This window comes from Electrona antarctica, assembly GCF_951216825.1.
Source record: "Electrona antarctica genome assembly, chromosome: 16".
Classification (NCBI taxonomy): domain Eukaryota; kingdom Metazoa; phylum Chordata; class Actinopteri; order Myctophiformes; family Myctophidae; genus Electrona; species Electrona antarctica.
The window spans coordinates 33378571-33398770 of record NC_136797.1 but is presented as its reverse complement, the minus strand read 5'-3'; the positions used below and the strand labels follow the sequence as shown (position 1 = coordinate 33398770).

The 20200-nt window shown below is 42.1% G+C and overlaps 2 protein-coding genes across 2 annotated transcripts; one reads left to right on the top strand and one right to left on the bottom strand.

Annotated features, from left to right (window-relative positions):
- The first annotated feature begins 49 nt into the window (after positions 1-49).
- coq4 (coenzyme Q4 homolog) lies at positions 50-8120 on the top strand. Its single transcript, XM_079524878.1, has 7 exons — positions 50-246; positions 1016-1171; positions 2658-2754; positions 3116-3218; positions 3357-3486; positions 4649-4742; positions 7506-8120. Exons 1-7 carry the CDS (start codon positions 171-173, stop codon positions 7702-7704), a joined length of 855 nt encoding a protein of 284 aa, XP_079381004.1. The 5' UTR covers positions 50-170; the 3' UTR covers positions 7705-8120.
- Positions 8121-9696: 1576 nt separating this feature from the next.
- On the bottom strand, positions 9697-14068 carry bspry (B-box and SPRY domain containing). Its single transcript, XM_079523893.1, has 6 exons — positions 13596-14068; positions 12791-12889; positions 11713-11943; positions 11188-11213; positions 10962-11086; positions 9697-10658 (listed from the first exon to the last, which is right to left on the bottom strand). Exons 1-6 carry the CDS (start codon positions 13998-14000, stop codon positions 10123-10125), a joined length of 1422 nt encoding a protein of 473 aa, XP_079380019.1. The 5' UTR covers positions 14001-14068; the 3' UTR covers positions 9697-10122.
- Positions 14069-20200: the final 6132 nt, after the last annotated feature.

Here is a 20200-nt window from a genome sequence, read left to right as displayed (position 1 = left end):
ACGCGCGCGCGCGCGCACACACACACACACACACCCACACACACACGCGCACACACATCGTTTCCGTATCCGACAGATCAGCAACCTGCAAACATGCAAAGCGGAATTGATTAAAAGCCTGGTGACGCGAGGTTAGCTTAACAGCGCATGCGTGTATTTGTCCCTCAACAATGTCTCGACTAACCTTATGCAGTAGATGTCTGCGTTTCCAGAGGGATATTCCACACAACGGGGCGATTTGGAAAGGTATGTGAATAGCTTTTAATAGAAAAGGCTAGATACGGTAACAGAGTGCCAGTGTGTAACCATCGGATCGTTTGTTGTAGTGAGTTTTATAACTAATCTGTTAACTGACTGGGTGGGAGACAAATTAGCATACATAACATATTAACATTACAATCAATAACATGCACCACTGCACGTCACATTCAGTCACATACATACTTGCTACACAGCTACTGTGCTGAATGAAAGGTGCCAACCAGCCTGCAGGACCAACACTGCTTCTTGTCATATGTCATATGTGTCTCTGGCTGGCTGGAAGTGACTGACTTGACGTACCAATAATAATAATACAATGTATTTATAGAGCACCTTTCAGACAAATGCAGTTCAAAGTGCTTTACATAAAAGCAAGAAATAAAGACCAAGTGAAACACAACAAAACATATACCGGTAATAAATGACAGGATGGGGTTGTTAAGTAGATACTATTGTTTGCAAATGTAATCAATTATTAGCCGTATACTTATTTTACACTCAAATGCCACAAATCAATTAAACTACCACCATTCATTTTTTTAGTTGGTTAAACCCAGACCAGACCATCACTGAAAGGACATTACTTTAGATTCAATGCAAAATAGTTTTAGAAAGGTTTCACCACCAGCTCTGGCCCCCACAGACAAATGACATATGCCATGCGCCTGGTTCCAATGACAAGAAACAGATGATGTTTTGATATGTTCTACTTCAAATCTACGGTTTGTTTTTTTGTTTTCCACTTCTTTCTCAGCACTGTGTGTTCGCCAGCAGCATGGTAGCAGTGACTCTGTAGACACCAACAACTATGATAAGCTGTATCCTGGTCACATCCCAACTAACCCCATCCAGAAAGCCTTGCTGGCAGTTGGGTCAGGAGTGGCTGCACTGCAGAACCCATACAGACATGGTGAGATATAGGCCTACCGTATATGGCTGACAGTATCATATTGTAATTACTAATTCATAGCAATTACTAGTTTCTTTATAGGACCACTTCACCCATTTTCAACATATAATTGGTCCCCACTACTCATTATAAGAACGTTTATGAACTGTCCACAGCCTACCTCTGAAACCCAAATGGTGCCATGATCTTGTAATGTTTATTATTAGCGAAGAGGACTGATGGGTGATGTGTTCCTTTTATATGCTGTAAACTCCAAAAGCCCTGTACAGCCTATGTAGAATACAAAAATCACTCCTGTGTGAAGTGAGGGGCGCTCTTATCATTATACATCATACAGACATACATAATATCATGAACAACTGAATGTATGTGATTGGTTAGCCAATTTGCTCTTCTACATATGACGTAAATGTTCCCTTCATTGTCAATGGCATTTAATGTTTGTGTTGCCACAAATTTACGTCATATTTGAGGGACATCTGAGCCCCTCAAAAAGTAATGGTACCTTTGGGGCTTTTAGCTGTTGTTCACTTTCACACTATAATTGTGATCAAGTCCACCGCTAATAATGTAATATCAATGTATTATCAATACATTCCTCATTATATACACTGTAGATTTGCTGTACATATATGTACTGTATCTTGGAAGCATGCCATTTATATACTGCATATATATCTTGTACTAATAGCTCAAATATGCAAATCCCAGTCGGTCCAAGTGCAGACAGCCAGACCAGACTTTAAATAGGCTACTTGGTATTTGGTATCATATTACTACTATGTACATTACTACTTGTTTACTCCTATTTTTTTAGTGTCGACTCCTGTTGAAGCTTAGATTTGTCTCTTACCTGTATCTGTCTTGTCTGTGGTTCTTATACTGAGATGCTGCACTATGACAATTGCATTTCCCTCGTGGGATCAATAAAGTGTCTGTCTAGTTAGTTGTGTTTCACTTCTCAGTAAAGTGATACCAAGAGCAGCTGTTCAGGTGTTTGCTGGAAGCAAAGAAACTCAGTATCATGTCAGTTATGTTCTTAACTGTAATCACTTAGGAGAGTTGTAACTGTTCAAAGACATGTTGTTTTTTGTCTTATAAATAGAACTGTCACTTTTCATTGATTAGTTGAAATCCAACAAGCTAATTCACTGTCATAACAATAAGGAGGCTTACGTCTTTGCCCAGGTTTTGGAATTAATGTAAATAGAAAGCAATGGCAAAGGAGGTCATTATGTAAGTAATCTGCAAACATTTTGCTAGGTAAGAAGAATATATTGTCGTTTTAGGAGGTGACAACTACACATCTACAACTACACACTGCCTATTGTGAAATGATATATACTGTATATATATTAGAATGACAGGAAACAGGGAATCGAATCTGCGACTCAATGTCAGGCTGCATTAGTAGCCTGTATGTGGGTCGTATGCAATGGCGCCCCAATGTTTTGTACCTCAATGTACATTACTGTTCACAATGCAGATATGGTGGCAGTGCTGGGAGAGACCACAGGACACCTAGCACTTGTAAATCTCAGGGACAGGATGAGAAGTGACCCGGAAGGCTACACAATTCTCACGTTAGTCACTTTTCAATTGTCATATTACATCGGTATCGGCAGTTATGCAGTCGTTGTATCCCAAATAAAAGAATAGCAGATCTACAAGCTCACAACAGAGGCTCAAATCATGAAATAAAAAGGTATGTTAATGTGTTTATTTTGTATCTATCAAATAGAAACATCTTATATTTCAAATTAATTGGACAATGTTGCACTTTTTGATAATATTGATCAAAACATCAGTAATCAATTCGTCATCGGAACCAAATATCTGGCATTGGTGAGCTCTATCTGGTGTGTATATAAATATACACTATTGTGAGTAAACAAAGACTAATTGGCGTGATCTTGTGTATTTGTTATTTATTGGTTATCATAGAGAGAGACCAAGGATCCGCTTATCTACATTGGATCTGAGTAAGATGGCCTCAATGCCTGATGGCTCTTTTGGGAGGGAATACCTTCGTTTTCTGGAGGATAATGTAAGATTGATTACAAAGCTTCAACCAAATAAAGCTTTTTGGTTTTAAATGGTTTAGTAAAGAAATGCTCAAATGAAAAATCCCCCGTATAAATTTCTAGCACTTTTCTTTGTGTTTGCTTTAATTTTTTTTTCACAGCATGTAACCCCTGACTCTAGGGCAGATGTGAAATTTGTTGACAATGAGGAGCTTGCATATGTCATCCAAAGATATAGAGAAGTTCATGATTTGCTTCACACCTTACTTGGAATGCCCACCAATATGCTAGGTGAGTCTGTACACTATTACTGTTTATTACCCGGCTTGATTCTTATTGGTCAATCGCTGAATTCAGTGGTGTGTTATTTCTGGATAATGACTGATCGGCTCAATAATGGTCGGACCGCTCACCGCTGTCTAATCAAAGACTCAGAGCACCTGCTCATATCATTCTGCGCTGCTTGATTTTGTCAAGCAGCGAGCCATGTTTAGCCATGTAAACAAACACACAATGTATTTTACAACTAAGCATTTCTCTGAAGAATGTTTTTGAAAACATTTGAAGCGAGAAATAGTCCAATGCAGTCCAATGCAGTAACCAATATTATAAAATTTGATCAACACTTCCTTGTTTTCCAAGGTAGCCGTGTCCGCAGAGCGCAACACTTATGGAATACTTTCATTACTGTAAGCAAGGACATACTTAATTTAGTTGTTACTTTTGGGTCAATTTATTAATGTATTTAAGTGGCCGTGTACTAAGCGTGATAATATACGCTGCGCCGGTAGTTTTTTAGAAATAATCCCCTTCACCTAGGATTTAACCACATTAACCCTGGTGTCCCTAAATAGCCTAGGCCTATATGCTAGATTGACATGTACTGTAATATGCCGGTTTTGCGCTGTGAAAATAGCAGATCTTCTGGCTCACAATGTTCTGCAATGCAAAGCATTATATATAAAAACGGTTGGTGAGAAAACCTTGTTAATTCCCCTTGAGGCGATTCATGATTAGCTTGGCTTAGCCAGACTCATACCGTAGATTCACTGGTGCTTCCTCCCCGAAGCGTCAGTGAATCCATGTTAATTCTGGCAAAGCCTAGACTGTTGACTTGCATCAATATTCAAAGGAAAAGAAGGTGCTGTTTTTCCTTTATTTTTTGAAGATGGGTTCTCAGATTGGGCAAAGCCAGGTTAATTCATGATGACACTGTGCAATGTTTGATCAATAGTTTGGTATTTTACCCATGAGTGTTCAAATGTAATCTGTTAATGTGAGATGGTGAAAAATAATTTGTTCACCAAAATTAGATTGACCAGACTTTTTAAGTCGAGACTGACAGTTGACATAGAAAGATAATCCATGGTACTTTTTATACTTTGAGTGAAGTGTTTCACAGACCATTGATCATAGTTGATATAATATCTGTCTTTCACTCTCTCTCACCCAGGTGAGGTAGCAGTGAAATGGTTTGAAGCTGCTCAACTTGGGCTGCCAATGTGTATTCTGGGAGCCTTGCTCGGTCCACTTCGGCTTAATACAAGGTGCAGTACCCAATTCACTACTTTAGCAATCATTAAACAAGTAAAACATTAACAATTTTGTTTAGCATAGATACCTTCATTTTCTTCTGTAACGTTAGATTAATGATAGATACATGATGTAATCTGCTTCAGTTAAAGCTAAATGCCATTTGTATTGTTTTGTTTCGTATTGAACACACCATCTCAGCCATTCGTTAATGGCACCCAATATCCAGTTAAATTATATAAATAACTGACCAATGTTATTATGTTATTACTGTTCTTGACCAGTAAATTAAATGACAGCCAAAACATCACAAACTAGATAAAGTGCCCCTCAGGGCACGTCTCCGCCAGGGAAGGTTAGGTTGTGGCCTCCTGGTGGCGCTATAATAGGCCAATGTGAAAGGGGTGCCATTTCTTCTTACGCCTTGGATGGCAATTCACCCTTTGTCAAGTCCCGTCCGTGGTTATGCCCCTCTTCGCAACCATTGGTTGCCATTTCGTGGTTGGACAAAAATCCGTTCTCTCCATCCACTACCATTGAAATAACATGTTTTTCAGTTGCTTCATATTGATATTCTTATTTTAAACTTGGTGTCAGTAAAAAGGAATATCACAGGTGCAGCATGGTGACTGGGTATATCATGCTTGTTTTTAGTTTTTTCCAAAAATGACGTTTTAACAAGTTGGAACCAGGGCGGAACAAGGCAGAAAGACCCTGCTGGTTAGTCAGTCAGGGACCAATCAGAAGGCTGACAAATGGTGAATTGGATGATTTGAGGCATTTTGTTCCAAAAATGTGTTTTGCAAAAATCCAGCTGTTGGTGGCGCTATAACAGGCCAATGTGAAAAGGGTGGGATATATTCCTCAGCCTAGTAGGAAAGTCTGTGAAAGATTTCACGTAAATTGCACGCTGCGGTCATGTTTTGTGGATTTCTGTTCAAAACGGGCCAATCCTTAAACTTTGAAAGCCAATGTTAGCCAATTAGGATGGAATATGAAATATCGGACAGATCCGTCTTGAACACAATACTATAGAGATACTGTGTAACGATTTGCAGGATTATTGGACAGAATCTGGAGGAGTAATATCCAAAAATGTGTTTTACAAAAGTCGGCCTCCTGTTGGCGCTAACAGGCCGTTCTGGGAAATTTGGGGCAGAGGTTCATCGTTGGCATCTAGGGAGTGTGTGTGCAAAAGTTGGCATCGACCGTGCCAACTTTTGCACGGAGATTAGCTGTACACACACAGACAGACGGACGGACGGACGGACGGACACACACACACACACACAGACGGACACACACACGGACAGAGTGCAAAACATAGTCTCTCCCCATGCCTTCGGCCTGGTGGAGACAACACATTCCAGCCATTCCAGCCATTCTAACAGTAAACAGCCCACATCCTGCATACATTGATGACTGCTGTGGAAAACGATGATCTGATCTGATCTTGTCAAATGTACTCTGTATACCGGTATTTCCTTTATAAGTTTCCTTTTCTGGAAACACGTATGACGGTGTCATATTGTTTAAATCTGCTGTCACGCCAATCAAACGAAGCTATGAGAAACTGAAACAGTAACGGCTATACCACCTACAGCTATGCACACAGCCTATTGCTATTGACATTGGTGTCCTACCCAGTACACAGCACTCCGGTCTATAGAGGTAATTTGTCAATGGAAGGATAGGGAGACCACCTTCAACCATTGCAGTTGTTGCGACCAAAGGTCGCAGATAACTATGAAACCTTGCGTTTTTGTCACGTCACTCACAACAATTCCCGTCACTCTGTCATGTCACCTAACTCAAATCCCTGTCGCTCACCCCAGGCAAGGCCCCAGGTCATCGTGACATCAGCCCCCTGGTCACCCCAGGCAAGCCCCCAGGTGCCCAGGTCATCGTGACATCATCATGACCATATAAGATAGCTCGAACCAGTGCTGGTTGTCTCGTTAGATCCCGCTGCAGTGGTGTCTGATCCGAACTTAACCGGGATGCAGAAATTTCGAACCCAATGATATCCGTTTTGTAAAGCCAGATATCACCCAGCAGTCTGCCGTCAACAAGGCGGATGCGTGCACACGACCTCTCCCTTTAGGGCGAGGTTGCTTCTCGCCCCCAGGCGTCTTACTGGTACTAGTTGTATAATTGTACATACAAATAAAATTGCACCTTTTTATATAGCACCTTTATCCAAACAACTTTACAACATTGTATTATCATACACTAAGTCCCAAAACTCACCAATGATTCGTCATGCAACTCCTTGCAACCAAACGGTTGCAAGTTGTTGCATGTAGTTGCAGCCATTATTCCCAATGGATGAATGGCAGTTGCAAGGAGTTGAATTGGTGTGGTTTGGGCCTAACTCTACCATACAGATGTGACCGGGAGTCGGGAGATACTATATGAAAGGAACAGTACACGGTAAAACAATATCATGATGTTCTACAATGTAGATTAAAGTGTACTTGTCTCATGTAATTGGGCATACTCGCATACAGGTGTCCTGATAAAGCAGTGGCCAAGGCACAAGTATCAGTATGCTTAGGCAGATGAGTGTGGATGTACTGGCCAAGCCTAACATATATCATAACACTTGTTATTTACTCAATAAACATTACTCTCAGTATTTGTTGGGTTAATGGCTTTAGCCTTGCTAGTTGCTACAGTAATTTACAACAATGTAGCCTGCTCTCATCTTTCAATCCAGTTTCTTCCTCATAGTTTTGCTTATTGACTGTTTTCTGTCCCATATCCCCTTCTCCCAGTCGTTTGCAGACACTAGTGACATCCCTTGGTCCATGGGCTCTCCAGAATGGCCGCCACGCCCGCTGTGTTCTCAGCATTTTTTATGAGAGACGGTGGGAACAGAATCTTGAAGACCTTAGACAAGAACTCAACATTGATCCTCCTCCTCTTTCTCTCACCAACCACAGAAAGACTAATGAATCCGAGATTACTTCCTGATGGAGTTTCAACCAGGAAGAAACTAGTGATGTTTGATGTGTGATGTCATGGAACGCTAAGGAAGTCCTGTTAGGTTGAGGCGGGTCCGTTGCTCTGTCCGTGTATAAAACCAAGTGAAAAGGACTTTGATTCTGTGCTGGCTGTTTTCTCAGTTTCATGATGTCATGGAGACTACAACAGCATTGGATAAACTTCCCCAGTATTGGATCAACACTGGCTCCGGTTATCCCATCTGTCAACCTAAGAGGTATTCTAAGCCTCTGATGAATGGTTGGGCTGCATCCCTAGTGTCTAGCTGATTCTGTGTAATTATCTTATTATTAATTGTGGTTTAACTTATTCCTTTCCTGTAACCAGTTAAATAAATCTGTGGAATTTGTTCAATAAACCACTGCTACGTTGGGTGCGGACAGGTATTGTTGCAGGACATTTTGACATCTAGATTGGCTATGTTCAGCAAAGAGATCAGGTGTCCAGGTAAAAAGATGGACCAATTATAGCCAATTATAGCCCCTGGCAACTAAATTTAGCGTTTAAGCGGTTAATGTCATTGTACATACAATTGTGAAAATAGCAGATCTACAAGCTTGCAACACTTACTTGTAGATCAGTTTTTCCCCTCAAATGCTCTTTTATTTGCATTTAATATTTTGGCCCAATATTTGCCAGTTATGACATGCCCAGATTTGAGTCGCTAGGGTCCATGAAAATCATAATGAATTTAAATCGTAGTGATTGGAAAAAGCCAAAATATCTCATCTATTACTATTAAGTAGGGATGTCCCGATCACGTTTTTTCCCGATCCGATATTTATATTTCATAGAACATGTTTACGCCATATCACAATAGTACAATATCCCAAATCACAGACAATTTCCAGTCTAATATCATGATATGGCTATAATATTGATACTAGGGATTTACGATCACCCGATCGATCGGGACAACCCTACTATTAAGTCAGATTAGAAGACAGCTGATATGGGGTGCCTGCTGGCCTAGCGGTCCAGGCACATAACCACATATAGGTTCTAATGCGAGTCCCGATTCTGACAACCTTTGCTGTGTGTCATACCCATCTATGGTCATACCCCGTCTCCCTGTTTCCTGTCCACTGTTCATTAAAGGCATACATACACACACACACACAGTTGATATATTATATTAATTCAGCTTTTGAGTGCTAGTTTTCCATGGACCTGGAATGAAAAATGTACAGATCTAAAATCAAGTTGATGGTGGTGTATTTGTCAAAGTATTTGAGATGAGATCTAATAACATTAAATAAATACCAAGATCAATGCACACTACTTGTCTTGTGCTAACATTATTTTAGGTACCCTCTGTCTTTGTGTTAGAATAGCTATCGGTTTGACAAGGCTGCCCCCAGGTGGTATAAACTGATGCAAGATGCTTTCCTTTATGTTATCCACTTGCTCTTGACAGAACAGAAACACTGTCCTCTACTGTTGACCTTATAAGACTCATGTGACTGCCTGGACTTCTGTATTGTAAAACCTTATAGCAACTATGCCCAGGAAAAGGTATTACACAACATGATCAGTCCATAAAAGAATAGCCGCGATATCCAGGTTTTTATTTTCGTTCACTATAAAAGAATAATATACTTATAGGGAACACAAGGCACTGTGTCAGTGTTGGACATGGAGGTGAGGGAGGATCTTGGCTTTGGTTTTGTATAAGGCATATTTTGAACTTTGAACACTACCTGCGTCATGTGACATTCTACCTCAAGGGAGATTTATTTACAGTAGGAAAACATGGTGCTGGCACTGACCACTGTACAATAAAGGTTGCTGACTTTCTTAACTGGTAGTGATTCCAATGGCGTGTCCAGCTCTCTTCCTGTTGGGAGTGCCAAAGTAACAACTAGCACTTGTACTTCATAATGAGTTAATAAATGACATTTGTTTATTCAAGTACAGGAAATAATGATACAAAATAGCACTGGATCTACCAGTATAATAAACATTTTTTATAAATAACAAAATAATTAGGGGTTCTCTACACTAAACAAACTGATGATGTTGCTACAGAGAAATGGAAAAAGGATCAACTAATGTCAATTTCATTCATATCATAAGTCCAATGTATAATTTTATTTTATCAATACAAGAGTTTATCCATTTGCAACATTATAGATCTTGTATGAAACCATAACATGAACAAAACTGATATTTCCATTATTTCCCAGATGTTGAAAATGTTTTTAACAGCAAATTATATTTTATAGGATAAACTGGTAGCTTTGCTATGCTTATAAGCCTCGTAATACAATTTTAAAGATCATCTCCATTTTCCTCTCCGGACGATCTCATTTTAAAATGTTTTATTAAATCATAATTTCTAAACAATGTTAAAATTAGAGGTCCTTCAGTGATAAAACTAGGAACAGATCAGTGCAGTATGGTTAGACTGTGGTCTGCCAGAGCACATGCTGGCAGCAGTGGTGCACTGAAGGGATGTGTAACAGAGTACAGAACACTGCTGGAGTCTGGCTCATAAAACAAAAGTGTTTGACTGGGCCAGTCCAGGAGCACACCTATACTTGTAGGTCTCTTCAACACGCGGAGAGACACATTCTTCCCTGCGTGGCAGAATGAGAAATCCCCATCGTAGTGAGACAGAACCCAGGACTGGCTGTTGTAGCCCAGACGTGCCTCATTCCCCAAGCCCTTGCGTTCCACGCTGGCGTAGCACACCCCGACCTTGAAGGCCCCGCTCTGGCCAACATCCATCACCCAGCTGTGGGTGCCAGAAGAAATGGACAGAGTGCCCAGTGCATTGGGCCAACTATCGAAGCGTGCTGGATCATATGGTGTGGAATGGCGGGGCTTTTTGGAGCGGAATGTCAGAGTGCAAAGGTCGTCGGAAAGGGACAGAAGGGGACTTACCGTGCGATCGTCAAACTTTAAATTGGCTGAGCCATATGCTGAGGAAAGAAGTAAAGGGATATTACAATGCAGTACTTGAAGTCTCACTTCACTGTACCTAACTACCATTGTACTCTTTTACTGCTACTGCTACTACTCTTTTATTCGGCACTACTCTTGCCTTGATGAAATTCATCATTACAGTTTAGACTTTTGTAAAGTGGACTGATGAATCGTTAATAGAAAAGATTCTACATATTATTCTAGACATGTTATTAGCCAAGCATTATCAGCATTAACATATTTTTTGTCTTTACCATTAACAATGACGTTTATTTATATTTTAAGGAAAGTTTGCTAACCAGTTGGCCCTAGTAGTATGGCAGAGGCCCACAGGCCTCTTAGCAGTCTGCTGTCACAGCAGCTTGGATTCAGGTTGAGCTGGTCTGTGTCACAAGGTTCCCCCAATCCTTCTGCTTCCTCAACCCTTGGACACATACACAGAAAACAAAGACAGATATTACGTCGGGATGTGAGCAAAATCAGTTGATGCTATTCTGTAGCCTATCATAAAAAATGTATGATTACCTGTCTGCTATCTCCTGGGTAGCAATCTGAAAAACAGAACCAGAACCGAGCCATTATTACAGTGGGGTATTTTTGTATTTCAATATAATAATCATTATCCTGATTATTATATACTAGTCCATACCCGTTCGGGGTATGACATATCCAATCCCTATACCTCTCTCTCCCCTCTCTCTCTCGGCTCCCACTCTCTCTCCCCCCTCTCTCTCTCTCACTCCCCACTCTCTCTCCCCCCCTCTCTCTCCGCCTCTCTCGGCTCCCTTCTCCCTTCTCTCTCCCTCTTCCGTCTCTCTCTACTTATTTCCCCCCATGACCCTCAGATCTATGAGCTTGTAGATCAGCTAGCCCCTCCTATGCCCAGCTTGTGTGTCTGTGTGTACCCCATAGCGATGATTCGATTGGCTGAGCACGGAATGTGATGTATGATAATGTATGACGATAAGAGTGCCCCTCACTTCACGCAAGTGTGACTCCTGAATAGCCATACGGTACGAAATAGGACATAAGTGGATAAATGCTTCTAACCGCCAGTTGTGCATCCGGTGTGTGCGTGAGAGCGTGCACTAGACTGGAGCGCGTGTGTGAGAGGCTGGTGAGGGCCTGACTCCAGTGGGCTCTCTGGGTGAGCAGACACTGCTCCACCCGCTCCTCCTCCCGCTGCACCTCCTCCAGAAGACGCTGCTCCTCCTCTTCCAGGGCCTCCCGCACTGCCTTCACCTGCGCCAGGGCACGCTCCCTGGCTCTGCTGGCCTCCGCCTGCATGGATGGAGAGTGGAGACAGTGTTGATTTTGACAGCAAGTTTTGATTTTAGTTTTTGTACTCATAGTCTCTTGAATAGTTTCCATTTGGGTTTTTAGTCACATTTTTAGTCACCTGGAATGTTTTAGTGTTAGTCTAGTTTTAGTCAACGAAATATCATGAGATTTAGTCGACTAAAATGTATTTTGGCGGGCCTTGATGCCGTCGTAATGACTGATTTTACACTTGCTGAAAATCGATCTGCTATTTTCTGCTATAACCAAGTGTAAAATGACTTATAGTGGACCTCTTGTCCATGACTAGTCCCTTCCTAACATTTTAGTCTAGTTTTAATTTGTTGACAAAATGTATATATTTATAGTCTTAGTTTTAGTCATCACAGTTTAGTTATTTTTCATTTAATTTCCATTTACTTTTCCTCAGTGAAAAAAAAGGTAGTCGACAAACATTTTTTGTCATAGTATTAGTTGACAAAATCAAAACCGGATGGAGAGATGGGGGAGGGAACACACGTTAGTTAGTGGGCTTGCATTGGAGCTGTAAATATTGAGAGGAAGTTTTTTGAGAATTTTACTTTGACTTCACTACATTTTTATAACCAGTAAATAAACAGAACTGTAAGCCATTATATGTAACGTTTTCCATTTTAGCTGTAGACAGAAACAGCTGAAGTCTTAATTTATACTCCAATTTTAGGTGATAAGGTGATCACAGAAAACTACAACATGAAGTCACGCCGCGGTGGTAAGCGCTTCGCAGCTCACCCCAAAACATATCTCTGTTTTTTCACCTTATCACCCAAAACTGGAGTATGATAGGCCTTTAAATAAATCAACTTCTCACCTGCAGCATCCTCTCCTTGCTCTTTAAGGTGTGGTTAACAAAGCGCTCCATCCTCAAGGCCTGCAGCTGCATTTTTTCACACTGATCCACCAGCTGATTCTGTTGAACGCACGCACGCATGTGCGCACGCACGCACGCACGCACGCACGCACGCACGCACGCACGCACACACACACACACACACACACACACACACACTTTTGTCAATGACTAAGCATGTCAGTCATTTGCAGCATTATAGGAAAAAAGTTAATAATGCATTGAGTTTCATCATCTTGAAATTCCTGTCTCCTCACATTCCATGGTAAGGAAAGGCGCACCCATGATGGTAACACAAATCCCACAGCATTCAAATAGAACTAGTAGCCTACCTACACCTGTCATCATCATCAGATTGGTAACTCATCAGAAAACTAGTTTTAGGTAGTGATGTAGGCTAATCTTGCTAAAGATAGCCTATAAAGAACAGGCTACTATATAGGGCACCGCAGTGGGCGTGGTTTTCTGGTTCCACTGAAAAATCGGCCATTCGTTTTTTTCCATGCGATTTACAAAAATATTTGTATCAATTATTTTAGGCCTAGAATCAAGGGGGGGGGAGATAAAGATCGAATATTTAATTATATCATAATATACAAAATACCCTTTGTTTATAGGCTAAAATTAAGTGACTTTTGAAACGTTAAGCTGCCATGTCTACCCTCTAGAGAAATAGAAAACAATAAATGATTCATACCATGGCGTAGTAGGTAGGCTAATAATTGGCCCATAACATAAAACAAGCAAATGCAAAGTCGACTCTCACCCTAATTGCGGTCACTCTGGTTGCCAGTGGCGTCACATGGTGTCCCTGGCAGGAGCCCACGTCGGCGCAATGCGAGCAGACGAGTTTCTGCTCAGACGTACAGAACCAGTCCATTTCAGCTTCATGCTCCACGCACAGTTCAGATTCACCCGAGGAGATTCCTGATTCGGAATCCGAGGCGGTGGTCGCTGATGAAGATGGGAGTGGGACAACAGCAGCAGCCTGGTGTTGAGTTTGAGTGCCATTCTGTTGTGGTGGTGGCGGACTTCCGTCAAGCACGGAAAAACAGAGCTGCCCAAAATTGATATTTCCATTTTTCGGTGTGTCTGTTAAAAGATCCTCTCCGGTATATATGTCATCCGATACGCAGGTTAAATGCCATGAAGTTTCTACTTCTTTGTCCATGATGGCATGCAGCCTATATAGAAAAAACACAGCAAAACGCAACAGGTGTATTAGGAAACAGCTGCGCACAGGTGGCTATAACACAGGTGTAACAGGTAAAACTGTGGCCTGGTTTGTATTTCGGCCGTACGGCTGCGCGGCGCTCCCGAAAATAGACGATCTGCAAGCTCACAACGCGTCGCGGGCGCGACGCGCTGCAAGCTTGTAGATCGTCTATTTTTGTAAGCCAATGAAAACGGAAGTAACACACGGACACTCGACGTCAGCATTAAGGCTGTGGCAAAACAGAGGGTCGTTTCAATGACACATGCATGACATATTTGTTTATCAAATTGTGTTTGAAATGGGCGTGGCCGCGTGGGGGCTAAACTGTCCCCTTAATTGTCATTTGAAGTATGTGTATCCAAAACATTAGCAACCAATAGGCCTAGGCCTAAATCATTTGCTATGGGGATGCTATGTACTAACTAGGCAGAATGGATGAAAATGACAACATAGTGAGGAACACAAACTTGAATCACAATAATCATGTAGGCCAATTATTAGATTGCATCAATTATTTATTTAATAATTTAGCAATATATGCATTGGAATCTTAAACTATTATTTCACATTCTATTTCTGCCCTGTATATGAATTCAAATGGAATAGAAACATAAAGTAGGCTCATGTTATGTACAATAGCTTCTCACTACTAAATGTGTGACAACTAATGTTGTCCTGCTAGCTGCATGCAATGCAATATTTTATCTTTTATTTTGTATTACGGTCCATTCAAAACCCTTGAGCTAATGAATCACATTTTCTAAAGTATAGAAAATGTAAAGGATACTGCCATCTAGTGGTGGTGGTGTTGATGATGATGATGATGATGATGATGATGATAAAAGATGACAATAGTCTAAAGTGGGATAGCTTCAAAAGTATAAAAGTGATCCAAATGTTAAACACAGCAATGGAAGTCATAATATAGGCCTATACTTCAAATGTTAAAGTTTAACTTTAAACGGAGTCTGTAAGTTAAAGCATGCTTTAGTTACAGTATACATGCAAACAAGTGAAAGAAAACAGGGTTTTCAGTTGAAATAACATTGACTTTCCCATAGACCTTTTGGGGTATTTACATAAAAATCGTGTGAAGCTCTTATCATAAATCATACATGACATTCCGTGCTCAGCCAATCAACTGCACATTCTGTGCTCATACACATAAACACACAAAGCTGGGGCACGGTGGCACAGTTGGTAGTGCTGTCGCCTCACAGCTAAAAGGTCCTGGGTTCGATTCCCACTAGGGACGCTGTGGGTGCTGGTGGCGTGTTTCCTCCTCCGCATCATCAGTGCCCATCCGAGGCGGGGTTGGCGAAAGGGCCTTTCTGTGTGGAGTTTGCATGTTCTCCCCATGTCCCATAGGGTAGGTATACCCTAAAAAAACATGCAGTAATCCTGGTCTCTACTGCCTCCCCCTGGCCAGCCGGGGTGCCTGATGGAGGGGAAAGGAACTGGTTGGAATACGTCCAACCAGGGAAACTCCCCCCTGTCAGGTGTAAAGGAGCAACTTGGACACTCAGTTGTTGTTGTTTTTGTGTTACATGTGAAAAAAGGAAAAATGAATGCACACACGCTAATGTCAAAGCAAATTCCTATGTGTTTTACACAATGGCAAATAAAGGTATCTGAATCTGAATCTGAATCTGAATCTGAAGGAACCATGAGTTCAAGTCCGTTGCTCTCCCCATGTCCCCCATATATGGGGACTAGGTGTGTAGATCGAGCCCAGGATCACATTAGATAATTGACACAGGGGTGAAAAATGGGTTAGACAGACAGACAGACAGACAGACAGACAGACAGGATTCAAGGCTCAAGGTCGTACTTCATTGTTACATCTTGTGTACAGGTACATAAGAGCAGCCAGTCATTGGAGCGGTTAGGCACTGCTCAAAAAATTATAGCCTATATGCAATACTCACAATAAGCCATAGAAACATAGAACACTGAAGTTGAGCATTGTAAAGGCACATGTAAACAAGTTTCATGGCTTTTTGAGGGGTGTTCACTGCTAGCCCCTCCTATATGCCCAAGCAAACTATAATTGAAATGTTTCTAACCTAGTCTCGCATAGCCAGACTCTCCACAGCTCCCCGAGTGGGTAGAGCTGTGAAGGGTCTGGATATGCGAAACTAGCACCAACCTGAGACAAATTGCCTGGAAAACAGACAGAGCTAAATCATTTGACTCGTATTTTAGTTCATGCCTGGCTAAGAGGAAAAACTTACATATGTGTGTGTTGTAAAAAACTAAAAAATAAAAACAGATTCAGAACAGAAGTTATATTCAGTGATTTCACTGAATCCTCCCTACTATAGGGTTGGGGTTAGGGTTGAGTGTGCTGAACATATAAGGAGTTCCTCCCTGTCCCCAGTTAACCCCTGGGGTCTTCATCCAATCAGGATAGAGAGGGGCCTTCCACCAATCATGATCGAGCGGGGCGGGCCTTGGTGTGCGTGCTGTTGGCCTGTTGCGTGTCCCCCCACTGTAGTGCGTGCGACGTGCGTGCACATCTTGTTACCAGGGCAGACCGGGGGTTTTTCCAAATCACCCAAATCACTGAATGCTCATTTAAATGCTCTATAACTAGAAGCCTTTATTGCAAAAAAAATCTATAATAATAATAATGCATAAATAGAGCAGGTCTGACCTTCTTTTTGTCTTTGTCTGTCAGCTTGGTGGTCCCAGACTCCAAGGGCAAGCAGGCCCTGCTCCCTGTGGTGGAGTACAGCATCTGTAGTCGCAGTAACTGGTGGGGCAGCTCTGTGAAAACAACCATGATCTGTCACTGTGCTGGAGGAGAGAGCAAGTCTGCCTACCTGAGTACCAAACTATCACTTCACACCAAAAACAATGGACAGCACTTATGTATTCACAAACTGTAAACTGTGAAATGAGTATGATGAGAGTATACAAGTCTGAACTTGAAAGGGAGTAGGGTTAACATTTAAACGATGACGATTGATGAAGCCCTGGAGAAGTCTTGATCACATAACATGGTTAAACAGTTTGTCCATCTCATCTTATCTTACTACGAGTAAGGCGCCTGAGGGCGAGAAGCGACCTTGCCCTAAAGGGCGAGGTTGTGTGCACGCATCCGCCTGGGTGACAGCAGACTGCTGGGCGAGCGCTGGCGCTGGCGCTTTGGGATGGGGGGTCAGATCAACATATCCGCCTGGGTGACAGCAGACTGCTGGGCGAGCGCTGGTGCTTTGGCATGGGGGTAAGATCTTAATTTTCGGGCCTGTTGAGAATTCTAGTTTTCGCCGGCTGCCGGGCGCAGCTGCACTAATAACTTTGGGGCAGGCCCGTCTACAGTTGGACAGGTATCAGTCAAAAGGGAGACATCGAAGAGGATGGATGGATGGGTAAGGATCAACATATGGAATGTCAGAACAGGTCAGCTCCATATATGGAGATTTAAGGGTTTGAGGTTTGAGGTCAGATGTAGAGTTGCTGGCCAATATTGATGACATCAGGGATCTCCATATATGGGCTTAATATTGATGAGGGATCTCCATCCCTGATGATGTCACGTGATGTCACCTGCTCCATCCCTGATGATGTCACGTGATGTCATGTGCCCGACCAACACACAACGTGCCCGCAGCGGGAAATGCCATAGTTCCATAGTTAACTGCAACCTTTGCGTCAGTCTGTCCTCATCCATTTTACTCCTCAATAGGTTGACTTGGCAATTGATATGTAATTGCATTGCATATATATGTTTGAGGGGCGCTAGCCCCTCCTATATACAGGTTTAATGTTTGTTTTTAGTTCAATGTTTGTTTTAAAAACGCCATTGTCCCAACACAACATTAAATGCCATTAACAATAAAGAGAATTGAATGTTTGTTTTGACACCGTTTCATAGCAATATGAGTTAGACTTTAATATACCTGTATTAGCGCCCCTCACTTCACACGGGTGTGATTTTTTTTGTATTGAGCAGTATTGAGCCAATACTCAATACTGTAATATAGAAATACTCTGTTACAAGTAAAAGTCCGGAATTCAAAATGTACTAAAAGTACAAAATTATTGGTATCAAAATGTACTTAAAGTGGCCCAGGCCGGCCTAGCGGTCCGGGCACCTGACAGCATGTTGCAGGTTCGACTTCTGATCCTGACGACCTTTGCTGCATGTCACTCCCCATCTCTCTCCCCCATTTCCTGTCAGCTTACTGTAAAACACGATCAAACCAGTAAGACACCCTCGACCTCGCCCTTGCGTGCACGCATCTGCAAAGGTGAAGGCAGACTGCTGGGCAGACTGCTGCCACTATGGCATGGGGGGGTCAGATCAACATATGGAATGAATTCTGTACTGGCCATATGGAGCATGTATTGAGTGTACAGGGTTTGATGAGGTCAGATCAACATATGGAATGTCAGAACAGGTCATCTCCATATAGAGATCTAACGGTGACTGATCAGCTGTGGTCTGACGTAATGTCTGACTAATGAAATCACACCCGTGTGAACTGGGTGACCATAGCAACCATGCTCATTTTTTTTGGTATGATCAGACACGGGTAAATTTTTGAGTGGTGTAAACCACTCCTACGACTGGCTTTGTTAGTCTGTCTGTCTGTGCGTACCAAATGAGCATGGTTGCTACGGTCACCCAGTTCACCCGGGTGTGATTTAATTACGTCAGACATGACGTCAGATCAGAGCTGATCAGGCTATATAAGACCTTACACCACTCAGTTCACACGGGTGTGTTTTTTTTTGGTACGAACAGACACGGGTACATTTTTTTGGTACGAACAGACACGGGTACAAAGCCAGTTGTTGGAGTGGTTTACACCACTCAAAAAGACGACAAAAACAAGACCTGAGAACTATTAATGGACAGCTGATTGGCCGTTGCGGTAGAGCGCGACCCTCAATCACCCATTGGAATGTAAATGCATGCCTTTCAGCCTTTGTATCCTACTCGTCTGTCAGGTATATCTCTTTGAAAACCTTTAGTGCTACGATTGTGCGCAGGGAGACGACAATTAACACTTATCTTGCCTGCCCAAAACGTAATTCCTGGATACGCCACTGGACAGCGGGGGAAGTGTCTTGAGTGTACAGGGTTGATGAGGTCAGATGAACATATGGAATGAATTCTGTATTGGCCATATATGGAGCGTGTCACGAGGCATGACGGACTGACTGGCAGGTTTGGCATGACAGACTGACTGACTTTTTCAGATTTATATCATCATTATTATCACCAGCCCAGTTACAGCCAAGTTAGGGCCCAGGTAGCCTTCGGTCCTGTTGAGAACTCTCGCTGGCTCACTTTCGCCGGCTGCCAGGCCAGCTAATAACATTGGGGCGTGCCCGTCTAGAGTTTGAATGGACAGGTATCAGTCAAAACGGAGACATCGAAGAGGGTGGGGTCAGCTCCATATATGGAGATCTAAGGGTTTGAGGTCAAATGTAGAGTTGCTGGCCGGCTTCATATATGCAGATCTAGGTGATGATCCAGTCTTCTCCATATATGGCTATCCAGGGTTTGATGAGGTCAGTGTCGTAATCTTCATATATGGACTCACGACTCACGAGGCGTGAGGGACTGATGGCCATATATGGTGGCGTGACGTGTCACGAGGCGTGATGGACTGACGGCCATATATGGTGGTGCCGTGACGGATGGACTGACTGACTGACAGGTTTTTCAGGCTTTCATAGTAATCTGTGACCTATGGTCGCAATAAAGGCGGAAAGTCCCAAAAATATCTAATAAGTAAATAATAAATAAATAGGTTTTTCAGGCTTTCATTGTAATCTGCGACCTACAGTCGCAATAAATGCAGAAAAGTCCCAAAAATATCTAACAAGTAAATATTAAATAAATAAATAAATAAAAGTACTTAAAGTACCAAAAGTAGAAAGTACTCATTATGCAGAAGGTCATATTCCACACGTTTTCAAATGTATAAAATCATGTATAAAAAAGCCAATCTACAAACTCACACATAATAAAAATCTACAAAGTAACACTATTTTTCTCGAACTGGGTGCATTCGTAAAATTCACAGTTGCACACCGGGAGAGCACTCGCCTATTTGTATTGGCAGTGCGGTCAGTGTGCATATATCGAACGCACCCAGTGTTTCAGAGTGCAACACATCTCCCAACCAATGAAAGCA